Source organism: Ochlerotatus camptorhynchus, unplaced genomic scaffold, assembly GCF_037179485.1.
Source record: "Ochlerotatus camptorhynchus isolate MF236.1 unplaced genomic scaffold, CSIRO-AGI_Acam_v1.1 ptg000105l, whole genome shotgun sequence".
In the NCBI taxonomy this organism is placed as follows: domain Eukaryota; kingdom Metazoa; phylum Arthropoda; class Insecta; order Diptera; family Culicidae; genus Ochlerotatus; species Ochlerotatus camptorhynchus.
In genome coordinates this window covers 5,301,859-5,327,882 of record NW_027040595.1, presented here as the reverse complement: position 1 = coordinate 5,327,882, position 26,024 = coordinate 5,301,859, and the positions used below count along the sequence as shown (strand labels likewise).

General features: G+C 40.3%; 1 protein-coding gene across 1 annotated transcript; it reads right to left on the bottom strand.

Moving 5' to 3' along the window:
* Positions 1-12,976: 12,976 nt before the first annotated feature.
* LOC135699319 (lactase/phlorizin hydrolase-like) lies at positions 12,977-14,717 on the bottom strand. Its single transcript, XM_065219566.1, has 4 exons — positions 14,519-14,717; positions 13,979-14,456; positions 13,829-13,923; positions 12,977-13,772 (listed from the first exon to the last, which is right to left on the bottom strand). Exons 2-4 carry the CDS (start codon positions 14,436-14,438, stop codon positions 12,987-12,989), a joined length of 1,341 nt encoding a protein of 446 aa, XP_065075638.1. The 5' UTR covers positions 14,439-14,456; positions 14,519-14,717; the 3' UTR covers positions 12,977-12,986.
* Positions 14,718-26,024: the final 11,307 nt, after the last annotated feature.

Genomic DNA, 26,024 nt, shown 5'->3' with positions numbered 1-26,024 from the left:
ATGTCTATGCGGTCAAATGCCTTGGTAAAGTCTGTATAAAGAGCTTCTACGTGGTTTCCATTATCCATTGCATTCAATGAATAGTCTATAAATTCAAGTAAATTTGTCGAGGTCGAGCGACCCTTGAAAAAGCCGTGTTGCATGTCAGTAATTCTATTTTTGATTTGGAGAAATAATTTTTCGTTGACAATTGCCTCGAAAAGTTTAGGAATGCAAGAGATAATGGCTATACCACGATAATTACGTACGTCAGATTTTCGGCCAGATTTAAAGATAGGCACTAGGAATGAGCTTTTCCAAGTTTTTGGGAAGGTTCCAGATTCCAGGAACATATTAAAAATCCAGAACAATGGAGCAGTGAGTTCCATTGCTAGACATTTAATAAAAACTGGAGGAATTCCGTCAGGTCCAGGACCTTTTGAGGCGTCTAAATTTTTTAAAGCCTGCAAAATATCCTGCACTTGAAGTTGATTGAGGCCAATGTCCCTTAAAAATTCTGGAAAAAATGCAAAATAATCGCGGTCGCGATCTTCTTCAGAAAATGTCGTATAGATTTCTTGAAAAAATTTTGCAAATAGATTGCAGTTTTTTTCCGAGCTATCACCAACATTTTCGTCGAGTTGCATTATTGAAGGAAAATTGTCAGATTTTAATTTGGTTTTTACGTAATTAAAGAAGTTCTTTGGACAGGACTTTATTTCACGTTCAGTTTTTGCATTATATTCTTCAAATGCAGTACTGATAGCTAAATTCAGTTGATCGCATAGATCCAAATAAATTAATAAATTATTACTACTATTGTGTTTTTTTATAAATTTTATGTGCTTTTTGCTTCCGATTTTTCAAGTTTTTTATTTGTCTGTTATACCAGACTGGATTTTGTGTGTTTCTGTTGCGTCTTTTTTTCTTCAAAGGAATTTCTTCCGAAATTATTTCTGTTAAAATTTAGTAGAACACGTCTATACCAATTTCGACATTTTCTACATTCCTTAAAATTAATTGCCAATTGACACTGTTTAATTTAAATTTTATTTTTTCGTAGTCTGCTAATTTGTATTCAAAGACTTCTTCGTATTCGCAGTCGTTGGGTCTTTGGTTTTCATGCACAAATAAAGAATATTCAATTGCTGTGTGAAACGCTTCATTTTTCCACAGTGGATTTAGTGATTCGGTCACACAGAAATCTTCATAAATATTCGTTAGTAAAAAGTCCAAATAGCAATTTTGTTGGTTTTTGATGTGGTTAATTTGGTTCAGTCCTAAATTAGCAGTTTTGTCAAAAATGAACTGCAATGTTTCATTATCCCCAACGACTGGGAGTAAGATACATTCATTTTCAGAGTCCAGAATGAAGTCAGCATGGCGTTGATTAAAGTCTCCATAGATGTGAACTTTAACCTCAGGAGGAAGCTCAGATAGAATTTGTTCAGCACTTTGGAAGAAGGCTTCATAAGTGCTTTTATGTGCATGGTCTGGTGGAAAATACACTGAGGCGAACACGTGCGTTTCACCGGCTATGTGTGATTTCACCCAAATATGCTCAAATTCTGTAAATTTTGGTGTAATGATGAGTTCTGAGTTTAAATTGGTCGAAAGAGCTATAAGGACTCCACCGCCTGACTTCTTCTGAGTTGCATGAAAATTTCTGTCGTCTCTGAATACATTAAAGGCATTTCCAAAGATTTCTTCACTTTTCACGCTTTCGTCCCAGCTTGTTTCAGTTGCCAGAATGACCGAGAAGGATGAGCATAATAAATTTTGATAGATTTCCTTCATTTTAGCTGGGCTTTTCATGCGATTGAAATTTTGACAGTAAATCAAAATTTCAGTCGCATTATGTTTATGTGAAGAAATTGTTGGAAGTACGTTGGTTGATAAAATATTTTCATTATTATTATTATTTACACTTACATTTCCATTTTCTTCTGAAAGTGTCCGAAGAGTGTTGTCGTTTGATGAGGTTTCTTCCGAAGTGTGCGTCAATGTCGAGTAAAATTTTGAGTGCTGTAGAACTTATATGCGGCTTCCCGTGTGTGCTGCAGTCGTTGTGTGCGTTCACTAGATAAGAACGCACGGTGTGATTCCAGGTCTGCCAGGGCGTCAATGCGTGGGATTCCAAGTTCTTCGTGGACGTCCAGAAAAAATTCGCGCAAAAGTTGTGTGTCCGTTGGTAATCCTTCGGCTGCTAGCATTAAAGTTGAACTTGTTTTCGTTCTTCCGCGGACACATACTGAAGGCGGTTGGTTATGCAGGAAAGACAGATAGGTTCGCACAGTATCCATGATTTTAGGGTCCCGCAGGCGTGCCTTCAAAAAGCGTCTGTCGCCGGCTGCAGATTGTTCCGTAAGCCTTACGACAGGCGGGCGCATAGGGTCTAGGAGTGGTGGGTTAGGTTTTTCTATGCGGTAAGGGTTAATAGTTTCCCCTTTTTGACAATTTATAAATTTCTGTGTACTGTCTTTACTTGGTGGTCCAGAAAATTGTATGCGTGCTGCGGCTAATAATTCTTTGTCCAGGGGTAATGATGTCCATGTGATATTTCCATTTCCGTTGTTGCTGATGTTGTTGTTGTTGTTGTTGTTGTTGTTGTCGTTGTTGCTGTTGTTGTTGTTGTTATTGGCGTTGTTGTTATTGTTGATGGTGTTGTTGTTGGAGGTGGCGTTGTTATAGCGGCTGTATTCATTTAATTGGATGATGTTTTTGGTACTGCTGGTGTGAATTTGTTGTTGTTTTCGTCGTTTTCTGCAGCGTTTGGCTTTTTCTGCAGCTTTTTCCTGCAACCTGCGAGTCCGTTGTTTTGCGTCAAATTTAGACCAGTCTTGCTTCCAGTGCCATTTGTTGCCTAAAAACCGCCATCCAGGAGGTGAATGGTCAGTTTTTGGAGATATTGTATTTTTGTGTACTGGAGGACTTTCAGCTAATTCTTCCTCCAAGGTCTTCTGATGAGGTTCTGCAGCATTTATCTGAAGACTAGAAACAGCCCCAGATACAAATTTCACTTCCTCGAGAATTTCCAGAAGTTTTGGCTCTGGATGATGATGATGAGGTGAAGATTCGGCCCCTTTTATTGAAAGTGCCATGTCATTTGATAAGCTTGATAGCCGTTCGTCAAGTAATTTTGTAATTTTTTGTGACATCAACGAATTTGATTCGTTGATGCAGGTTATTGTCGCGTGCGCTTGTGAATCACACGTTTTCATATGCTGGCCGACCGCGCTGCACATGTTATTATTATTTTTATTTATTACTGCCAACGTTTCTTTTACGTCATTGAGCAGGTGCTCAATGCTGTCGAATAATTCTGATACTAAGCAGAATTTTTTTAGGTCAGCAGCAATGCGGTGATTCGCGTCCGTTTGAGAGTGGATTGCTTCCACAAGTTGCTCCTGTTGATGAAGCAGCTTCCTCACGTCGGCTTCCTTCCGTAAAATGTGCTGGCAGTCAGCACACATTGGCACCATGAATGCCGTGATGAAATGCTCCCGTTGTCGCTGTACTCCGACACAGGCAGCATGGTATTTTTTGTTGCAGAATTCGCACTTCCATAGAAAGCGGTCGTCGTTGATACTGCATGATATTACACCGCACGGCATAACTGCTTATGTTGTAAATATTCGACGAATACTATAAGGACAAATGGCCAGCGAGACCCACACGCGTCGTTGTCGAAGTGTAAAAAAAATATTTATATATATACAAATTACTTGCGGACCAAAATGCAAATGCGTCCGCGCCCGAAGACAGCTCGTGGCGAAAAAACTTATTATAGGCCTTTTTAATAGAAACTAAACGATCGATTCAACCTCTGGTGGTGAATAGGAGAACGTCAAAAAGAGTGTTGTGAGCATAAATTTTTGCCTTGAGACATAGGAAGCGGAACACTTTTTTACTTTTCCTGATAAATTGATGCATCTGAGATGCTGCAAAACTTAATCTACAGTTGAAAAATTTAATTCTGTAACGTTTTTGAAAATATCCTGGTGTTCAGGAATATTTTTGTTGAGAAAAATGGAAAATTAGAAAAGTGCCTTAGTGGTTATGATCTTCCGGATTTCTTGTGTGTAAATAGTTAAGGTGCAAATCAGTTCAGATCTGTGGAAAAACGCACAATAAGGCAATTACCGATAGAAATTGGTAAGATGTTGAATGAAAAATGCTTTAATTTGCGTTGTGAAAAATAGTTACTCTGATGTAAACAAAGGGTTTGGTTGACGTTTCTTCTCAAACTCGCGTGGTGCACTTTACGTTGGTGGTGCATTAATAAGGCGTATTGCAACATTTTTGTGGTTCGAGCCCAGTCGGCAACCTTTTTTCTATTTTTTTTTTCTACATAATTCATTTTACTCACTACTCATTACATATTTTCCGGTCTCCAATTTTATTGCACTGGACCGCAGCTCGGTATATATATCATCTCATATGACTGATGCAAAATTTGACTTTTTCGCTCCACAGTGCTTAAATGGTTTCAAATCGGATCCTGATTAGCCTCCCAAAGTTACAACTCATTTGGTTAGAAACAGACTTCGCACAAGCCATTTGAAGTTTACTTGTAAATTACTATGGGAAATCTCAACTTTTTGTTCATTGCCTTCTAGTCTTTTTCCATATTGAGCTGCGAAACAGTTCGACACCCATTCTTATACAAAATTTTCACATCTACAACTTTGCTGAAGACCGTTTCTATGTAAAACGAGACAGGAAAAATTTATTAATTATTTAAGAGATTGGTACACTTATGGCATGATCAAGCAGCTGCTCTGTAGGCAACACTGTATTTTGCAGTGTGACATAGTAGCCATGATTTTTGTGTCCTATTCAACGCCCCAGAAACACCAATGTTGCCTGCTGAGCCGTTGATTGAGCATGATCATAAGACATCAGCGCATTAAACCATTGATAACTTTCGATCCTTGCACTTAATCAAAAAGTGGTCTTGAGCAAAGTTGTAGCTGGGAAAATTTCCTACAAGTACAATTGAAAGTTTTTGAAGCAGACCGATATTGTGAATTATTAGATCGACATGAACAAAAATCTTAGTTTTACCATAGTAATTCCCATACAAACTTCAAATGGTTTGTGCCATCTCAGTTTCTCACCAAATGGGGTCAAATTTTGAGAGGTTAGTCAGGATCCGATTTGGAATCGTTTAAGTATTGTGGAGCGAAAATTTCAAATTTTGCATCACTCTAATATCTCATCCTGCGTTCATGCGGTCTCCACTAACATCCTGCGATGATGAATCTCCCATAATTGTAAGCAAATCTTGCATCCCTCGGTTGGGTGTAGGAGAGAGTGGACAGTATTTGAACACACTTGATTCCCTGTTTCAATTTCAGCTGTATCTCAGCGGAAAAATCAGAACTTAATGAATGTTTCTAAAAGATATACAAAAACGTATTTTCTTTAAATTAGTGGAGACTAACTAAGGGTTAATTTTTTAAATAGACTTATCTGATTTTGTAAATAATCAATGCAATCGACTATTCGTCTTAACTGCTTAATTGCATTTTTAACTTAAGACTACACTGAACGAAAACTGACTGATTATTGTATTGCTAGAGCCATTTAACAATATGCTGTCAAATTTCGGATGATTTTCTTATGGTTGAATTCGTCATCAACTGATGAGCATCCATATGACTGTCCTCCAAATAAAGGATGATATTTACATATTTGAAAATTTGCTGTAAAACATACATGGCTCAGATGACAACAATTTAAGGATAGGATGACGTGCAAATGCTTTAGATTGGTAGATTGGATTATTAATTCGATTGTTTACATTTCCATATTGGGTAGCCATGAACAGCCATTCATCATGGATACAAAAATTTCTTGTTGGTTGATTAAACTTCTTTTACCACGAAATAGACAATTTACGGTTTCCACGCTTTACCAATGCTCGTACCACCTCTGATAGCGATGGCTATGCTTTCACCACGTTTGTCTGTTAAGAGCAACAAATGACGTTCGATAGAATTATTTATATCATCGCACACTGGGGACAAAATCGAAACAATGTGTTAAAATTCAATAACTTCGGTGCACGCTGGAACAAGAGACTAAAAAATAGTCATTCTTATAGAACAAAGTATCAGGAATCGATTGGAGTGGGTTTCATCTTGGGCACGATAGGGTAGGTTGGGGTTTTTCACAGTTTTGCCCTAAAATCTCCTATTTTGCATGATTTGAATGCTGTATCTCAAGATACCGATGATATAGACGGATGATTTCTTCGGCAAAGTTGATCAGGAGGATGGACATAACAATTCGGAATTCTTCCACTAGGCAGCGCTAGTGAGCATTCGAAGTGTATATGTTTGTGCTGCTGTATCTCAAGATCCTGACTATTTAGACGGATGATTTCTTCGGTAATGTTGATCAGGTTAAGGACTGTTGGATGATGAACAGAACCATTCGGAATTCTTCCGCAAGGCGGCGCTAGTGAGCATTCGAAGTGTATATGTTTGTGCTGCTGTATCTCAAGATCATGAATATTTAGACGGATGATTTCTTGGGCAATGTTGATCAGGAGGTCAAGGACTGTTCGATGATGGACAGAACAATTCGGAATTCCTCCGCTAGGTGGCGCTAGCGATAATTGAAAGTGAATATATTTGTGCTGCTGTATATCAAGATCCTGACTATTTAGACGGATGATTTCTTGGCCATAGTTGATCAGGGGGTCAAGGACTGTTGGATGATGGACAGAACAATTCGGAATTCCTCCGCTAGTTAGTGCTATCTATGATCTTCTCTGGCTATTACTGTAACTTAACGCCTGCTCTCAACTTAGTGCTCTAGATGCACTTCCACAGTTGTTAATTGAAAACTTTCCAATCCGGTTCGATTTTTACATGTGTATATTGTGTGGCAGGTACAATAATATACTATGCCCTGGGAAGTCGAGTAATTTTCCAATCTGAAATCCTAGACCAACCGGGATTCGAACCCAGCCATCTCCAGCATGGTTTGCTTTATAGTCGCAGGCTCTACCAACCGAGGCCCCCTGATCTATGAATGTAATCAAACTAAAATGCGAGATGGTAGCCTAATTAACAAGTTTTGAGGAAAATTTGGTGATCCTGGAACGTCTTAAACATATCGAATTCAAACGTAAATAATGTGCATGATATGTTTAACCCTGTTTGGAGATGTTTTAATACAAAGGGCTTTGAATCAGTGAACCTGGATGAGAATTTGATCTGAACTCAAGGACAATTTGGAGAACCGTGAGTATCTTATACACCTCAAATTCAACTATAAACGAACAGCAGAAACTGTTTAAACGTGTTTCGGAAAGTTTTGTCGGTGAGATCATCGTGCAGATTTTAGTTGATCCAGTAGATCAAATAATCTGACCTCTAGAACAATTTGAAGAACCTAGAACTTCTAATACACCTTAAATTGATGTTGTTTGGAGATGTTTAGTTACTAAGGACCTTGTATCAGTTATGGTTGATCAGGTAAATCATTTGATCTGAGCTCAAGACAATTTGGAGAACCTTGATTATAAATCAAAATAAGTCAAAAACGATCCGCAGAAACCTTATGAACATGTATTTGTAGGTTTTGTCACTGAGGACATCGTGCAGTTCATGGTTGAGCCAGTAGATCAAATAATCTGAACTCCCAAGCAACTTGGAGAACCTAGAACATTTCATACACCATCAATTACAACGAAAATGATGTGTTTTATAGTCATGGACCTGGGTGCATAAACAAAATTAAGCGGAAAATATGAACCTCACTGTTTAAAACTTCTTTTGAATTTTCAACATTCTTATATGGTGGACGTCACTTATCCGTAGAAACAGTGAAAACATATTACTCTTTCTCCGAAAATGTATGGTTACGTCACTTTGTCTCCAGGCTTAAAAACACATTTTTATCACGAAGAGGGTGTTTTCTGGTGTATCTTAGGGTAAAGATTATGAATATGAAGAAAAGTGAAAATTGACCATGGTGGCGTTTACGTCACTTTGTCATCTCACGGCAGTAAGGGCCTTGTACCGGTTATGACTGACCTGGTACATTATTTGATCTGAGATCAAGGACAATTTAGTAACCTTGAGCAAGCTCCGTGAGAAAGTAGAGAACAGTGTGTAGAGTCGATGATTACCAGTATGATTCTTAAACTAAGTGTCGCACCCCTTGATGATGATAGAGAGAGAGAGAAAGAGGAAAACAGAGAGAGTGAGAAGGACACCGATAGAATAGGTGAGTGGTGAAAAGGGTAAGGAGAGTCAGTTGCATGTAAATAGCGATCGGGATCGAAATAATTAAAGGAAGGTTTGTTGCGTGAGATTAAGTTGTGGATATTATTGAGATTCTCAAGAAGTGTCACAGACTGGGAGTGGACTCTACACAGTGGTGAAGGTAGCTCGTGCGTACCTATCACAAATAGGTACGCTACTCTTCCCACGGATGTTGGGAATGCCCCACCAGCGGAAGTGAAGCGGACGAAGAAAAGGAAGAAGAATCAAAGCCATTCCGATGGTGCGAGTGGCCGTGACACCATGACGAACGTCAGCGATATCGTTGAATTCGGCGTTACCGTCGACCATGAAAATTCTGCCGTCCCGAGTGCGGCAAAAGTTAAGCTTCCTCCACTAGTGGTGATCAAAGTGCCACTCAGCACGCTCATTGGCGATTTCACATCGCTGGGCGTTGCAGCTGAATTCAAGCTGAGAAGGATCGGCACCAAGTGGATGCTGCGTACCAAAGCGGAGTATGAAGCAACCGTGCAGTACCTGAAGGATTCCAGGGCGGAATACTTCACACATGACTTCCCCCGTGAGAAGCCCTTCGAGTTAGTCATCAGGGGCTTAATGAACTTCGACCCCAAGTCGATCTAAGAAGAACTTAAGGACCGTTACAAGCTAGCCCCAATCGCAGTCTTCCGGATGACGAGGAGAGACGAAAACGTGAAAACGTACCCGGATTGCCTTTTTCTGGTACATTTCCAGAAGGGAACGGTGACGCTCAATGCATTGAAGGCCATCCGCTCCATCAACTTCATCATTGTTCAATGGGAGCCATACCGTGGCAGCCGTCACGACGTCACCCGGTGTGAGCGTTGCTTCAATTTCGGGCAGTGCACCCGAAACTGCTACATCAATCCACGCTGTGGCAAATGCGCCCAAAATTAGGTCTCCTCCGAGTGCTTCTCTGCGGATGAGCTCATGAAGATTTTCGTCGACATGACCAGCGTTCTTCGTGAGTGCCACAACAAACCCGAACAGATCCAAGTGCTCGGTAAGTTTATCATTCAGTATGGCGTCTAAACCGTTAACTATAGTCACTTGGAACGCTTGTTCTGTACGAGCCAAAAATTTCGAGCTTGCTGACTTCCTCCTCAAGCATAGTATCGACGTGGGCCTCCTATCAGAGACCCATCCCAAGTGCGGTGACAGCTTCTGGTTGTCTGACCACAACATTATTCGGCTTGATCGCACCAGCTCCAGGGGTGGTGGTGTTGCGGTCGTCGTCAAGAAAGGAATAAAATACCACACTCTGTCCCATATCCGCACCTCTATCATCGAGGCCCTTGGTGTGGAAGTGGAGTCGTCGACTGGATACGTCCAGTTCATCACCGTCTACTGCCCTGGACCGTGTGCCGCCAGCAGTCGGCTAGCGGTTAAATTGAAGAAGGACCTGTCCACCATCACCCGTACTGGTTCCCGCTTCGTAGTAGGAGGAGATCTAAACGCTCGCCATGAGGCCTGGCTGAACTATCAGCAGAACCAGAACGGTTGTCTACTGTTCAACCACTTACAGCATGGGTTGTACTCCGTTTGGTTTTCGAATGAACCAACATTTATCTAACCGGCGGGCAACCAATCGACGCTAGACCTGTTCCTGACAAATATCGGCTTGATCAAGCCGGTAGCCTTGAACAAACTCAGCTCCGACCACCAACCGGTGGTGGCTGAACTGGGCTGCAACGTGGCTCCCGCTTAAAGCCTGCGAAACCTGAGCAGGAGAAAATAACTAATGAATACCTAATTCTGATCTGGTACCAAAATTTGGTATATACCAGCATGACATAAGAGGTAAAATACCAAAGAATAATACCAAAAAAATATATGCAAAATACTTTGTGAATACCAAAAATTGATATTTGGATACCAAAAGAATACGTGGGTGGCATTATTTTGGTGTTGCATTATCATAATTTGGTATTGGAATGGTATTGTGGGAACATATTTTTGGTATTATTTTTTGGTATTTTACCTCTTATGTCAGGCTCTTCCATACCAATTTAAGGTATCGAGATATTCATTCCTGCTCGGGAAGGACTACCATTGCGTAAACTGGGCCCAGTTTGGACTCGTGGTGTAGACAGACACATCATAGACAACCCGCCGCTTGACATCGACCGAGCGTTGGAGGGACTCCACCAAGCCATAACCGTGGCTGATGAGGCGTGCGTCCGACGAGTTCCTGTGAGGGGTAAGTTTATTGCCATTGATTCGCACACCCAACTCTTCATTCGCCTGAGACATGTTCGTAGACGCCAGTTTCAGAGGACTGTAGATCTGGGCCAAAAACGTGAAATGGCCGATCTGAACAGGCAGATTGCTTCCAGAATGGACTCACTCCGAAATGAAAGTTTCGGGCGTATTGTCCAGAATCTGGACGACCGCTCCAGACCATTCTGGAAGGTAGCCAAGGTCCTGAAAACTCATCCCAAACCCGTTCCACCTCTCAGAGTCGAAAATGATGACGATCGGCTTTTAATCACCCTACAGGTGAAAGCAAACGCGGTCGGCGAGCATGTCGCTGCATCGCATTTGCTTGGCTCGAATATCCAAAGTCCGCTCGAAGATCAGGTTGCGCAATGCGTTCAAAACCTAGATGCCTCCCCTTGTGTCATGCCTCCGGCGGATATGATTACAGTACAACAGATTTGCTCAGCGCTGAAATGCACCAAAAACATGAAGGCTCCCGGGTTTGACGGTATGTATAAAGAAGTTGGGGGCACGTATGAAAGCGGAAGCTAAACTCAAGTCGCCTTCAAGGAAGAGTAAGAAGAACTCATAAACTATGTCCCTCTCAAAACTCTAATGTAATTATGGCCCATAAGCGCGATGGATAATTTCTCAAAAAGGGATTATACCATCTGTTTTCTGTTTATGGCCGTACGACTGCGCCCATTGATTTAACACACGGCGGCTCTTTATCCAGGATTCACTCCGGAAGCTGCTGCTATATAATACTTTCAAATTTACACACCTGTGTATAATCCTTATGGGCGAGGTTGCATCGCGCTTATGAGCGGCGCGCTTCGACCGTCACCAAATGAGAATTGAACATATTTTTCGAACATTGATTCAAAGTGTTTTGTTATTTCATACGTAAAGTTTAAGATTTTCATAGTTAAGAGGAAAAACTAATTTAATATCAAGATGATGAAGCTTTTGCGCGATAATTTATAAGCTAGAGAATGTTCCGAAGCGGATAGATTGATAGTTCCGCTTGAGTACGGCAGTGTGAGAATTGAACAGAAGTTGAAATAGAGCGAAGGGCCATTAATGTGACTTTACTACTCAACTGCGGACTCCTTTACCTAGCCTAGGGAGTTGAGGTATGTCCTCAAATCCACAGGCCACAATCTTATTTATGGCGAAAACGAGTTGAACGATTTGGCGCAGCCAAACAGGGAGATAAGTGCACTAGGGTGGACTGCTTCGGATCTCGGTACCTTTATCACACGCGACGTTTATAACACATAAATCTTTTTATTGCGGTCAAATGGTTCGAATACTGTTTATATTGTGAATTATTTTCCTTTCACAGACGGACGTACATTATTGCTAACTGCTGTTCGGTACTGGATCCAAGACGGAAAATCATAAGTGCCACTTCTTCTTCTTCTTCTTCTTCTTCTTCTTCTTCTTCTTCGTATTCTTCATTCCTTTATTTAAAGTCGGTCTCTGTTACGCCGCAATCTAGTGCCAATCACCGACGGACATCGATTGCCATCCATTGACGGCAATCGAATGTGCAGGAAGGCAGCTTCCACTCCTGCGTAGGATATCGCACCCATTCAACAAACATGGGCCGGGACCAGCGGCTTTACTTCCCTTCCTAAGGAAGACATGACCAGAGATTTTTATACCTCAGAAAAATCCCACCGACCTCGGCTGGGATTTTGAACCCAGACCCATTGGGGTGTTAGAAAGCAGTCACGCTTACCACTACACCATCGGCACCGGCTGATCATAAATGTCAAATAAGGAAGAAGTGTTAGTTTGTTTACTAAAATGAACTATGACGATCGTATATGGCAAGTTTTGCTTTAATTTTAATCAACCCTTTTCGTGTTTATTCGTGAAATTCACGTCAAAAATTGATCGCTTGCGTAGGAAATCAATTTGACATGGCATTAGTGACCAGCATACACCTTCCGGTAGTATGAAACAGGTCCAAATCAGTCCAAATCCGCCGTTTTTTTTGCGTCGTGTATGACAAAATAGTGAACTTTTCATGAACATTGACGGCAAACAACTCACCAACACTAGTGGACCGTGAGCTCCAATCTACCTGTGATTATCCGCTTTGGTACTGATCGAAGATTATCATATCTAGCTTTCAGAGTCGTAAGGGCCTAACTGCGATGATCAATTCTCTTCATAGATTTTCTATTTTTTTAATAACTCGTCTGGGTAATATTTCTCGGTGCATTTGATGTTGCATTTGTTAGCTAGTACAACCTTTCACTACATTGTATTGTAAGAATTTCGAAAAATTGGTTCATGAACTGTGGTAATGCGAAGAGAAAATCGACGAAGAGAATCGATCATCGCTTTTAGGCCCTTATGATTCTGAACGCAAGATACATCCTACCTACTTACGATCAAGTATTTACATGGGATGCTAGAATAGAGAATGAGCGCCTATTGCTGTGTGAGGTGTGTGATAAGACTGGTGATTACTGAGATAGTGTGCTTATGTGCTATAAAAAGTTGCTTTATTCTTTAAAAAATCCACATGACAAACAAATATCCACCGAATGCCAAAGCTAACAGGCAACGTGAAATATGACCAGTGATAGCAGAATTATTATCCGGAATGAATACCTCCGGCTCTGGCAAATACTCCAAGTCGATAACCCTTTTCTGGATAATATTAGCAAACACCTTCGCCGACGTCTTTGCAATCCGCTTCCTGCCCGGATCGCTATAATCAACGTAGTACATTCCGAAGCGTTCCGTCAATCCCGCCCGCCACTCAAAGTTGTCCATCAAACTCCAGGCAACGTATCCCTTAACATCGCTGCCTTCGGCCATAGCGTCCAACACAGCACTCAAATACTGATTGTAGTAATTGACACGTGCTACATCCTTGGTACCACCGCGGTCGCTGACTCCATTCTCCGTGACGTAAACGGGAGGATTGTCGTATTCGTTCCGAATCCAGGTCAGCAAGTGGTACATTCCTTTTGGATAGACTTTCAACCATCCCGATCCAGTTGATGGCCAGCTGGGATCCTGATAGCCAACCGTGTTTCGGTCGTGATCAAACGATGGTACTCTGTAGTTGACTGAATTGATTGCATCATTTTTGTACACGAGCGAGGTCGTGTAGGTGTTAATTCCGAAGAAGTCCGACGAACCCTTGAGTTTAGCGATCTCCTGAGCGGTGAATTCGGGCAGACGTGACCTGTTAAATCCTTGCTGTAGACTCAGGGCTGCAATACGATCGATCATCACCTGTGGGTAATTTCCCGTCTTGCCGAAGATTGGGTGCATATACCATCCGATCTGGAAGGAATAAATTCATTATATGGGTTCGTTGAATCAAAGAAAGCGTTACATACATGGAACTGCATCGACCATTCTGAAGCTTCACGGTCATCAGCTGAATCACTTCTCGGTTCAGCCCATGAGGAATCCACCGTAATTCCGATGATTCCTGAAACAATTAACACTAAGTGCATGGATACTTTGAAATGCATTCAATTAAATACCATTTTGGGTTGGCTTGAACTGAGTCTTATAAAGCTCAACAGCTTCCGCATGTGACAGCAAGAGATTGTGAGTGCACAGATAGCATGGAATTCCAGGGAAATTGTACCCCGGAGCCATCGAATCGTGTTCGTATGAATACAAACACGTTTGCAACGGTTCATTGAACGTGGTCCACCATTTGACACGATCTCCGAATTTCTCGAAAGCAACCCGGGCGTATTCCCTGAAGTGATCTACAATATCTCTATTGGTCCAGCCTCCGATTTCCTGCAGCCGTTGCGGAAGATCCCAATGGTACAGGGTGACCATCGGTTCGATACCATTTTTGATCAACTCGTCGATCAAGTTATTGTAGTAGTCAATTCCGGCTTGGTTGATGTGATTGCTGATTCCCGTTGGCATGATCCGACTCCAAGCAATCGAAAATCGATACATGTTGACTCCAAGTTCCTTAAGCATTTGCACGTCACGTTTGTACTATAAAAACAAAATCTTTAACTCCTGACGCCAATATATTTTTTTTTTTTTTGAAAACTCACATTCCGGTAACTATCACAAGCGATGTCTCCATTCGTACGATCAGCGATCTTCTCCGGGTGGTTATGAGTCAGGTAGTCCCAGATGGACTCACCCTTGCCGTCTTCATTCCATGCTCCCTCAATTTGATAAGCAGATGTTCCTACGCCAAATTTGAACTCCTCCGGAAATCGTTTCTGCCCGTTTACCACCACGGTTACTCTGGAAATGAACGCAACGATAAAATATTTTAAAACACATTCAAATCTGATTATAGACTTACATGCCATGGCAGAGTAGAAAAACCACCCAAAACTTCATATTCAGCCAACTGTTCAAGGCCATTGTCCGCAGGAGACTGGAATCTATCAAATTTCTACTTGAGTACTTCATATCTTAAGGGTAACAAGAGGGAATATCATGTAATCTTTAACTTATCACCTCGTAAAATGATTTTTAAACGTCCAAAGTGACAGTAAAATCGATTGGAAAATAACTGAGATAAGTTGGAGTAATCTTATCAATTCAATGAATTCAGTCATCTGGGAACGATCGCAAGTTGGTGAGGAAAAATCCTAGAAGGTAGCCCACAAACAGATAATCCATGGACAGTAGCTAGAAAGACAAGGTCTAATAAATTTGCTACCAATAGAAACCTTCGAACACTGCAACAGCTATACAAGCCAGGACATACAGTGTATCTCAAAATGTATCGTACACACTAGAAGATTTTTTATAAACATGATGAAGAGACTTATTTTTTTAAATCGTGGGTGGTGATTGAAAAGATGTTTAATGATTTATTGCTATAATTTGGGTTTGGAGGAGCCTGTATGAAGTTAGATTTATTTTAGTAAAACGCTCAATTTTCAAATGTTTACCTAGTGGACGAATTTAAGTAAAATTAGTGGCAGATGACCGATCTTTGTTACGACTAAAAATGAGCAAAATTTCCAGAAGTTATGTTCATTTTATTTCAAGAGAATAAGCTTTTTCAAGAAAAAGGCGTTTTCCTTAAATGGCTCTAAGTTTTTGTAAACTCAACCAAATATGCCCAATACTGAGCCAATAATTGATAAATGTATGCTGAGTCAGCTGCCAAAAATGCAGAGACGTATTCGTATTGATGTGAAGCATCATTCTATTTTCAAAAAGTTTACTTATTGAAGAAAGCAAACTTATTGGACGGTAGCTAGAAGCTTCAGCTGGATTTTTATCCGGCTTCAAAATTGGAACAACTTGTGCATTTTTCCATTTATCAGGAAAGTATGCCAAATGGAAACATCTGTTAAATAATTTTACCAAGAAAGACAAGGTACTCTCTGGGAGTTTTTTTAAGAGGATATAGAAAATTCCATCATCACCTGGAGCTTTCATATTTTGAAACTTTTTAGTTATAGACCTTACTTCGTCCAAATCAGTCCCCAGAAATCATTAAAAATATTTTCCCGAGAGAAAATATTCAGATAATCCCGAGCAACCTGATTCTCAATAGGACTAGTAAGACCCAAACTGAAATTATGGGAACTCTCGAATTGCTTAGAAAGTTTCTGAGCTTTTTCCAAATTTGTGATCAAAATTTTACCACCTTCTTTAAGCGCTGGAATAGGCTTTTGAGGTTTTTTCAAAAATTTTGTTAGTTTCCAAAAGGGTTTGTTCCTCAGGGCAGATAATCGCTTTTTAATTTGTTTTTGCAAATCCCGCCAGATAACTTTCAGGGCAGGATCGCGTGTTCTTTGATATTGTCTCCTACGGACATTTTTAAGACGGATCAAGAGCTGAAGATCGTCGTCTATTATAATTGAATCGAATTTAACCTCGCATTTTGGTACTGATGCAGCTCTTGCTTCAACTATAGAAGTAGTCAGAGATTCAAGACCATAATTTATTTCATCTTTGGTTTGCAAAGGAATGTTTGGATCGGAGTTATATTCCATAAATGTTCGATATTGCTCCCAATCAGCTCTATGGTAATTGAAAATAGAGCTGTTGGGATTACAAATTATTTCTTGGGATATTTCAAAAGTTACTGGAAGGTGATCAGAACCGAAGTCAGCATGGGTAACCAATTGGCTACAAAGTTGACATGAATCAGTTAAGACCAAATCAATAGTTGAGAGATTTCTTGCAGAAGTAAAGCATGTTGGACTGTTAGTGCAATAACTTGCAGAACAATCATCAAACAGAATATTACCAACAATCAATACGAAACTAACGATTTTAAATTGGCTCACCACTTTAGTAGCCTATTGGTCCCAAGCAAACGATTTACGTACCCTATTCTAGTTGAAATTCTATTACTACACTATGTTTGTTTTGATTCTCTATGAAAGTTTGACAGATAACATCAGGGGTGTGTGGATTCATGCAGAACATGCAGGGGTGAGTGAAATAGCTTGGGACTGCTTGGGACCGTTGTTCTGGTACTGAGTGAGCCAAAAATAATAATGATTTTCTTCGGGACCCACTGGTCTTAGAGTTACCTCTATGATATTACCATTGGAATTGCTTTGAGCATTATTCCATGAGCGGTGTTTTGCATTAAAATCACCAATAATAAGAATTTAGACCTATGCCGGATAAGTTTCTGGAGGTCACCCTTGAGAAAATTCTTTTGCTGGCCTACGCATTGGAATGGCAAATAGGCAGCTATAAACGTAAGTTGTCCAAATTTTGTTTCAACAGAAACTCCCAAAGTTTCAAAAACTTTGGTTTCAAATGAAGAAAGAATTTTATGCTTGATTCATCTATGAACAATGATGGCAACGCCACCACAGGGTCCATCAAGACGATCATTTCTATAAATTAAATAATTTGAGTCCTTCTTAACCTTATGGCCAGGTTTAAGGAACGTTTCAGTTATAACCCCAGACAACCAGAATGCACGTATATTCAAAGTTGTTTCTGAGATATACAAACATATATCCAAACAATCAAATCGTATAGAATGCAAAAAAAGGGCTTATACCTACAAAAGTGGAGGCCATATACGTACAAATTTTAATTTCTTATTAAACGAGTTGATTTGGCATCATATACGATTTAATCTGTCATAACCAATTCAATTTTAAAAGCCTTAAGATGTAATCCGATTTAATTTGTGGTACAGTACGATGGAAAAATGATTCATCGCATATAAGTCGCAAATTTGCATTCTATACGATTTAACTTAAACACAATGCGATGTATGTCATACTTATATGCGATGTTGACTTAAACTGTAGTTATTTACGATACTCTCTATACATTGTTATGCGACTTCTGGTTGTCTGGGACGGCAATATGCACGTTATGAACTCTCAAAAAGTTAAATAGCTCGGCTTCATTATCTTTAAGAGATCGAGCATTCCTATTTAAAATATTTAATGCTTTAAAATCCATTACTGAATTTTAAAGTCATGACAATATTATTTGCAAATTTTACTCCAGTTTGAATAGCATCAAACATGGAGTTAGATTTAAGCATATCAGAAATCATGTCAATTAATGAATTCTGTAAAAATTCCATTTTAGGGGCGGTAATGCTTCCTAAGTCAAAATTGTCAAAATTTCCGTTAGAACGTTGGTTAGTATTTTGATTTCTAACCGCTGCAATAGAAGCATAGGTAGCTCCATTAACTCGCTGAACATTGTTAGAAGCGAGGGGAGTAGGTACAGATGAAACATTTGAAGCAGGGGTGGTATTTGTACCTACGGGTACGAATGTAGAATTTGTTCCTCGCTGACCGTTGTTAACAGAATTTGTACCTGTCGGAAACGTGGAGCGTTTCCTACCTGACGGTTAGAACGAGTTTGTAGGATCGCTTTCTGCCTGAAGTGTTCCCACTTTTCTCGGACATGGAGCATAAGTCAAGCTTTTTCTAAGGCCTTAAGGTTGTTTAGTTCACTAGACTTGAAGTGAACTAAATAAAAATCATTAGAAATCCCGTTGCGTGAATCGCCAGGACGGGATTTCATTTTCATTTTGATTACTTGGAGTGGCACAACTCCAAGTAATTTTGCCAGTTCATCTTTTATCTGATCCAGGGATTCACCATTGGGCAGTCCTTTCATGAAAACCTTGAACACACGTTCAGTTTTGGTGTCGTAAGTAAAAAATTGTGCTTCTGTGGTTATCACAATAGCGGGAATCTTTTCCTTCTTGGCATTAAGCCGGGAAAGTTTACTAGAATTTTTCTTGGATGATGGATCATTCTCATCATCCGTGAGCAGATCAAATTGATTACTCAAATTAATTTCATCAGAAGGGGGGTCAAGAGTTTGCCCCTTTCTTTTGCGTTTAGGCGTCATGGCGGCAGTAAATTTTTATCCAAATCGACTTCCAAGCAGATTACTATAAGAATCTGAAGGATCGAAGAGGAATTTTCCAAATCGATATCCAAGAAGGATTACCTCGGGTAGGGTCCAAACATGGATCGAAGAGGAATAAGAGTTGAACCAGGTAGACATTTTTTACAGGTTGAGCATTGAAAAGTGCTGTTTAAATTTGTTGTAGCTTTAGGTAGTAGTAACACTTCCTTCAGCAAAAAGCAAATAGATTCGCACGGCAAAGAGCACGATGTGGACTGATCCCATCCTTTGTAATTGTTATTCATCCCTATTATGCATTCCGTTCGAATCGGATTTCCCATAAAAAAAATGGAATCAATTCATGAAGTTGATTAACAACAATACAAATTACAGTCATATTACAACACTCATTTTCCTTCATTTAAAAAAAAAAAACAGTCACCTCAAACTCGGCTAATTCACGAATTAATCATTCAACGAGAATGTCCCATTCCAAATCACACATAATTCTTGACAAGTAGCTTCGAAAGTATCCTTTCGTTCAATGCAGTTAAGAGCACATACCGTAATGCACTGAATTCTGGACAGAAAACGATTTGAAAGAACAAATATTCAAGTTGTATAGATCAGTCCACGAAGTGTAAAGTTTGTTTGAATAGGTCCTTTGTCTATATGTCGATTCGCAATAAAGATATGCACAATCTTTAACCGATTCCCACGAGGTCATATCGAAAATTATCTGTCAAAAATCACTGTTTATCTTCAAAGTGTTTTTATGTTACTTTATACTCAAAGTTAGCGATTTTCAGAGTTGATTCGAAATGCTATCTAACATGAAGCTTTAGTGTGATAATTTATTAGCTAGAGAATGGTCTTAGAAGAGGGTAGGTAGATAGATCTGGCAGTGCGGCAGTATGAAAATTGAATAGAAGTTGAAAATGAGCGAAAGGCCATTAATGCGACAGTACAAAGTCAAACGCACACTTCTTTGCCTAAAGCCAATGACATAGTAACGCGTTTAGCAAAGCGTGCACATGTGCGTGTGCGTCTGAGCTGGTTTGATGAGCGTTCATGCAAAATGCTTGGTGAAACTCTTACACCTGTCATACACTGAGGCATATAGACCAAAGAATTTCATAAGGCTCGACTTATGAACAACATATATGAATTTTATAAGCGTGACTTATGAATAATTTTCGGGTAACATGAGGTAGCTCTTATATGCCTTTAATCATTGCATCTTCCCAAGTGTTGAAAAACTAGTGGTCAACCCACGGGCCCCCTTACCTCAACGTCCATTTTCCGGTTCCAGTCTGCTCCGATTTATTATTTTTTGTCACCATTATTTTTCATAAGGTAAATCAACTAAATTCACACTCACTAGAGCTAAAATTCATAAGTGTTTCTTATGGGAAAAAATCAATGCCTTTGTCGGTCCAACCTGCTTCTGCCCATAGCCCGTCCACCTTCTTAACTTTCTGCGGAATACTTTTCACGGATGGTTCGGAATGTTTGGATGGTACTTTCGAATCCTCCGACAGTGTATCTCTTTGCTATTGTCTTTATCATCGTCCGCATCTTCGTCGTCTTCGGTATCCTCGATGCCTCCGGCGAGCTTCTTTAGATTTTCTTTGGTTAGTTTCAGCGGTTTCTTGCTCTCTAGGTCCGCCATCTGCTGTTCGAATGACTACTGATTCGCTTTCATTCGTGCAATCTGTGCCTTCTTCTTCTGCAGAATCTCTTCTTGCAGAGCTCTTTGCTCATCTTCTTCTTCAGCACGCATCTCTCTCTCTCCATCTCCATCCTTTTTTCTTTCAAATGCACGCTGCATCACTTTTTCCTTCTTCCTCAGCTGCATCTCCGACTCCAGCTCTTCACACTTCCTCCAATGCTTTAACTTTTTGCTCCACGATGGAAGATCCTTTGCGAGAGTTTACGGTAGACTTGTCATACTCGTCGGTAGGCTTCCGAAGACGAGCCTGCTTCTTGGCTTCTTTGAGCTGCCTTTGGTACTCCTGAGCCTGGAGCTGACAAGCTTCATTTTGGCACTACCATTTTTTCGGCATCAGTCCCTCCGTCAGATCTACGTAGCGAGAGTGAAACCAGCTTGCGCAACCGTCGCAACCCACCATTTCTTCATCGTGTGTTGACGGCCCGCAGATTCCACACGGAGTCGCAGTCAGGTCAATGACTGTTTTGTCCGCCATTTCGGAACCGGAAGCCATTTCGTGGGGAAGTTCCGATCTTCTTACACACGCTTGTGTCACTTTATTTTCGAGAATTGTTCCCTTAGGGAAATCAAAATTTTTACCAGCAGCTGATTTGTTTTCACCAACTTTTTTTGCTCCTACACTCTCTACACTCTCTCACTTAATCCTTTTAAATTAATTAATTTAAATTAATCATTGCATTAAGGTCACTAAACGAAGGTGCATGAAAGAGCTAGACACGGTCGGTTTTGATGTTGGTTTGCTCGCAACTATTTTTTGCAAAAAAATAAGTGTTTTCGACCGAAATTGATACCGAAAGTGTATCAAAAGTGCTTCTGAACGTGCTTCGCAGTTGGGTGTGGTGAAATTCGTGCATTCCCGGTTGATTTTCAGTGGAAATTCCGTATCACAAAATTGCTCACCGAGCTACTTTTTTTTTATTGGATTCGTTTCTTTGCACGGGTGTGTTTTTTGTAACCAGTGTGTAAGTGAGCTTGAGATTTTCATTTCCTACCGGGAGGCTGGTTCACCGGATGTAACGCTTTCGGCGTGTCGAGAGTCGCGTCACCGTGTGCGAGTTTGAATACGGTCCGGTTGGTAAATTAGCTGGGAGAAGTGCTGATAATGTGTCCGCCGCGAGTTTTGGTGGTGATTTGGTGGCCGACGTGAATCAGCGAATTTACGGCTTGCAAAAGTGCTCGTCTGAATTTGAACAAGCAATGATCCTTTGTTCATGCTTTTTGTAATTTATTTAATTAATTAAATCTTCAACATAATGTTGTACAGATATTTTCTAGGCTAGGTGTCGAATTCTATGTCTGTAAGTAGACTTACTAATGTTAAAATCATATACATCAAACGTTTCACTAAACACACGACATCACAAAGTCCACGGTTCGTTGAATCCATAGTTGGTCCGATGGGTAGGTTGCCACAGAAGCGTGTAACTACGTAGAACTCTTTGAGGAGCATTTCCCAACTAACAAATTTAGCTGCAGATTAGCTTATACAGCCAAAAATTGGCTTATACAGCTAATATTTGCCTGTATAAGCTAGTCTGCAGCTAAAATTGTTTGTTGGGTTATGTAGATTTGGCTCACAAGAGAGTTGCAATCCACGTCACCGTTAAGCAATCCAAACACGAAGAGTCGCTGAAGTAGTTTCCTCCTTGCTGCCAACGTGTAAAGGTCAATCAGCCTGCACCGTTCTTCGTAAGGCGGCAAATTTACCGAATCGTTCCAGGACAGAACACGTAAAGCGTATCTTACGAAGTTTCGCTGAATGGCTTCGATTCTGTTAGCTTGAATAGCGTGAAAGGGTGCCCACACATACTCTGTGCATACTCTAAAAGACTGCGGACCAGAGCACAGTATAGTGATTTCAGCGCGTAGATGTCCTGGAATGCGTTTGTGTTTCGTTTCAAGAAACCTAATGTGACGAATGCTTTAGCAGTTATCATGGAGATGTGCTCATTGAATCTGACTTTAGAGTCGATGATAACACCCAAATCCTTAACTGAAGAAACGAAGAGCAAACTACTGAGTCCTATACTATAGTCATGTCGTAAGGGCTCGCGTGAACGGCTAAAAGATATTGCTCAGCATTTTGTGACATTAACCTGCATACCGTTCAATGTACACCAGCGCAAAAGGGAATCAATATCGTTCTGGACTGCGCAACAGTCAAGTCTTGACTTAATTGTACGAAAGATCTTTAAGTCATCGGCGAACATAAGTTTCGAAAAGCACAGTCGACTACACCGATCGTTCACGAACAGGATGAAAAGTAAAGGCCCCAAATGGCTACCTTGGGGAACACCAGAGGGTATCTCAAAACTAGGCGAATTAACACCGTTAATGCTCACATAGGCTGAGCGGTCAGTTAAGTAAGACTGTAGCCACTTCGTGGCCCAATTAGGTAATCCCATACACCTCATTTTGTCCACTGCAAGCACATGTGGAACCCTATCGAACGCCTTACTGAAGTCCACGTAGATCGCATCAACTTGTCGTCGTTTTTCAATGGAGTTGATCAGTGAGTTGACAAACACCATTAAGTTGGTTGTTGTAGAGCGTTTCCTCACGAAGCCGTGCTGATGTTCGGTAATTATTGGCCTAACCGCTTGATATACAATCTTCTCCAGAGCTTTTGGGAGGCAGCTTAGAATCGAAATTCCGCGATAATTTTCAGCGTTGTGGATGTTTCCAGCTTTGTGAATAGGAGCGTTCGGATGTCATAAATTTAAGCATATCGAAATAAGAAAATGCTCAGAGTTAGGTATTTCCATGAATTTTGTTACTATCTTTTTTTTTTAGATTCTGTATAATTCATCATCAGCCAAATTTCAGACATAGAAACCAAAATTGAATTCTAGGAGTTTGAATTTTAAACATAGTAAAGTGCACACGGAATAAATTTCTTGCATTTAGGACATCTGGCAACAGTTATGAAAAGTCAGGTTATAATTTGTCATGATTATGATCAGTGTTGGCAAAATCAGAAATCAATTGATATTTTTCCGCGCTTATGCGCTCGCAATATCACGCGTGATATTGGAACAAAATATCATACTTGATATTGATTTTACAAGCTCCTTTGATATTGCGAGACTATTCAAAACGTTTAAAAATCAAGCTGAGAGTTGACTCGACACAAAAATTATTCCGTTCCACATCGTTTTCTTAGAAAGAGAAACTATAGTTTGCTATCTCTTTTTTCTCTTCACCGATGGCAGACACAAAGGGACTGCTGCCAGCCGTTATGGAAGTTTCGGTTGCATTCGGGTGTAAAGCAAAAATCATTAAATTCAATTTCACCACAGTTTGTTGAGATTTGCAGCTGGTGAGTTTTGTTAGCTTGATATTCTGAGCTGCAATATCACAGCTTGCAAAATCAACCGCAGATGTTTGCTTGTTGATTGTTATCTACGAAAATCAAGCGTGGTGTTGGGCATTGGTGAGATTTGATTTTTTGATATTTTTCCAACACTGTTCCTGTTTGTAACTATTTTGAATTTATTTTCACAAAAGCATTGGGATTTTTTATATTTTTAATAAAGCTAGTTTTGGTTAAACCCATTCGTAACCAATTAATTATTTTGACTAGCTTTTTCAGTGATCTTGATTTATTTAATAAAAAAAAATACACATAAAAAGCATGGATTTTTCTATGCGCTAAGGCATTCAAACTATCATGTAGCTAAATTCCGGGCATACATTTCATCGAAAAGAAAGAAATGTATGTATATAGTCGTATTAGATACATGTAGAAATTTCCATCTCTTCGATGAAATTTATGCACGGAATTCAGCTGCTGGAGTGCTAATTTCTGACAATATAGCTAAATCACCAAGGCACGGGTCTTTCCTATAGATAATAAACAAACATGGCCATAAAATCAATATTCATCATTCCATCAGATTCAATTAGCTGGAAAACATTTGAATACGGGGATAAATTGATCAATATTTAACGTAAAAAAAAATTCTACAATAAACTACGTTGAAAAAAATAATGATATTTATATCAGTGGCTATGAGACCTCCATCGTCCAGCATGATTTTTGAAATCTTATTTTTTATTTTTTATCTAGTTCGTTTATTTGGAAGGCTCAATCGCGTTAGCTTTACGGAGCCGATAATTCATTGTTCACTGTGTGTAACAAAATTCACTTAATTCTATGTCTAGTAGGAGTTGGGCCGATTACTCGCGGCTTACTCGAGGTTAGAAGGGTACATTTTCGAAGGATAGGATCAGGGGAGGAGCTTGGGGTAGGGTTTCGTTGTCTCATCAGAGCGTTGTCGCCAGTATGAACGGTAGTGCTGTTCTAGCTTCGTCCGGAGTTCGACCGGCTATGGTGGGTGACCAGTGGGCGACGATGAGACTCATCGAGACGGGGGGACAAGACAAACAAAAACTAATAAAGAGAGACAAAAGACAAAAGGAATTAAATTCTTATACTAGACATTTGAAGAAAAACATAAACGGACTGCATATAGCAGAGATCACGGGTTGCCAACACGTCTCTGATAGGAACATAGGGTTGTCTTCCTTGGGCCTCGAGGGTATTCAAAAGTCGCTCTCTGGCGGCGTCATTATCCGTACATTGCCAAACTGCGTGTTCGATGTCATCGTAACCGTTTCCACACCGACAGATGTTGCTGTCCACGAGGTTTATTCTATTGAGATGAGCATCTAGCGAGTAGTGGTTGGACATAAGTCTACTCATCACGCGAATGAAGTCACGACTTAAGCCCAAGCCTTTAAACCACGCTCTCGAAGAAACATTAGGAATAATTGAATGTAACCACCGTCCAAGATTTCCAGTGTTCCAATCGGTTTGCCAACTCGAAAAGGTACTCTGACGCACTAAATGGTAAAATTCATCGTGTGAAATTTGCCTGTCATACAATTCGCCTTCCTGCGCGCCCACCTTTGCGAGAGAGTCCGCCTTCTCATTGCCTGGGATTGAGCAATGTGAGGGGACCCATACAAAGGGGATAGGGGGATATGATCTTTCGACCAGTATACTCATCTGCTCCCTTACCTTTGAAAGGAAATAAGATGAGTGCCTACCTTGTTTCATCGACCGAATAGTCTCAATCGAGCTGAGACTATCCGTGAAGATGAAGTAATGGTCTGCGGGCATGTTGTAAATCATCCCCAATGCGAAGTTGATTGCTGCCAGCTCAGCAACAAAAACGGAACAAGGTTCCTGAAGTTTGCGGAAGGCTCTAGAGTTTTCATTGAAGACACCGAAGCCAGTGGATCCATTGAGACGGAACCCGTCTGTAAAATATCTTTTCATGCAATTGACTTGTTGGTACTTTTCAGTAAAAATACGCGGAATAATAATAGGTCGAAGTTGATCGGGAATCCCATGAGTTGCTTGTTTCATGGTCAGATCATATTCAATTGAGGAACTGCGATTGGTGAAGTGAACACGGTCTGGAGTATAACAAGGAAGACACATATCTGATGATATGTAGTGGTGGTAGATTCTCATAAATCGAGATTGTGTGTTCAGCCCA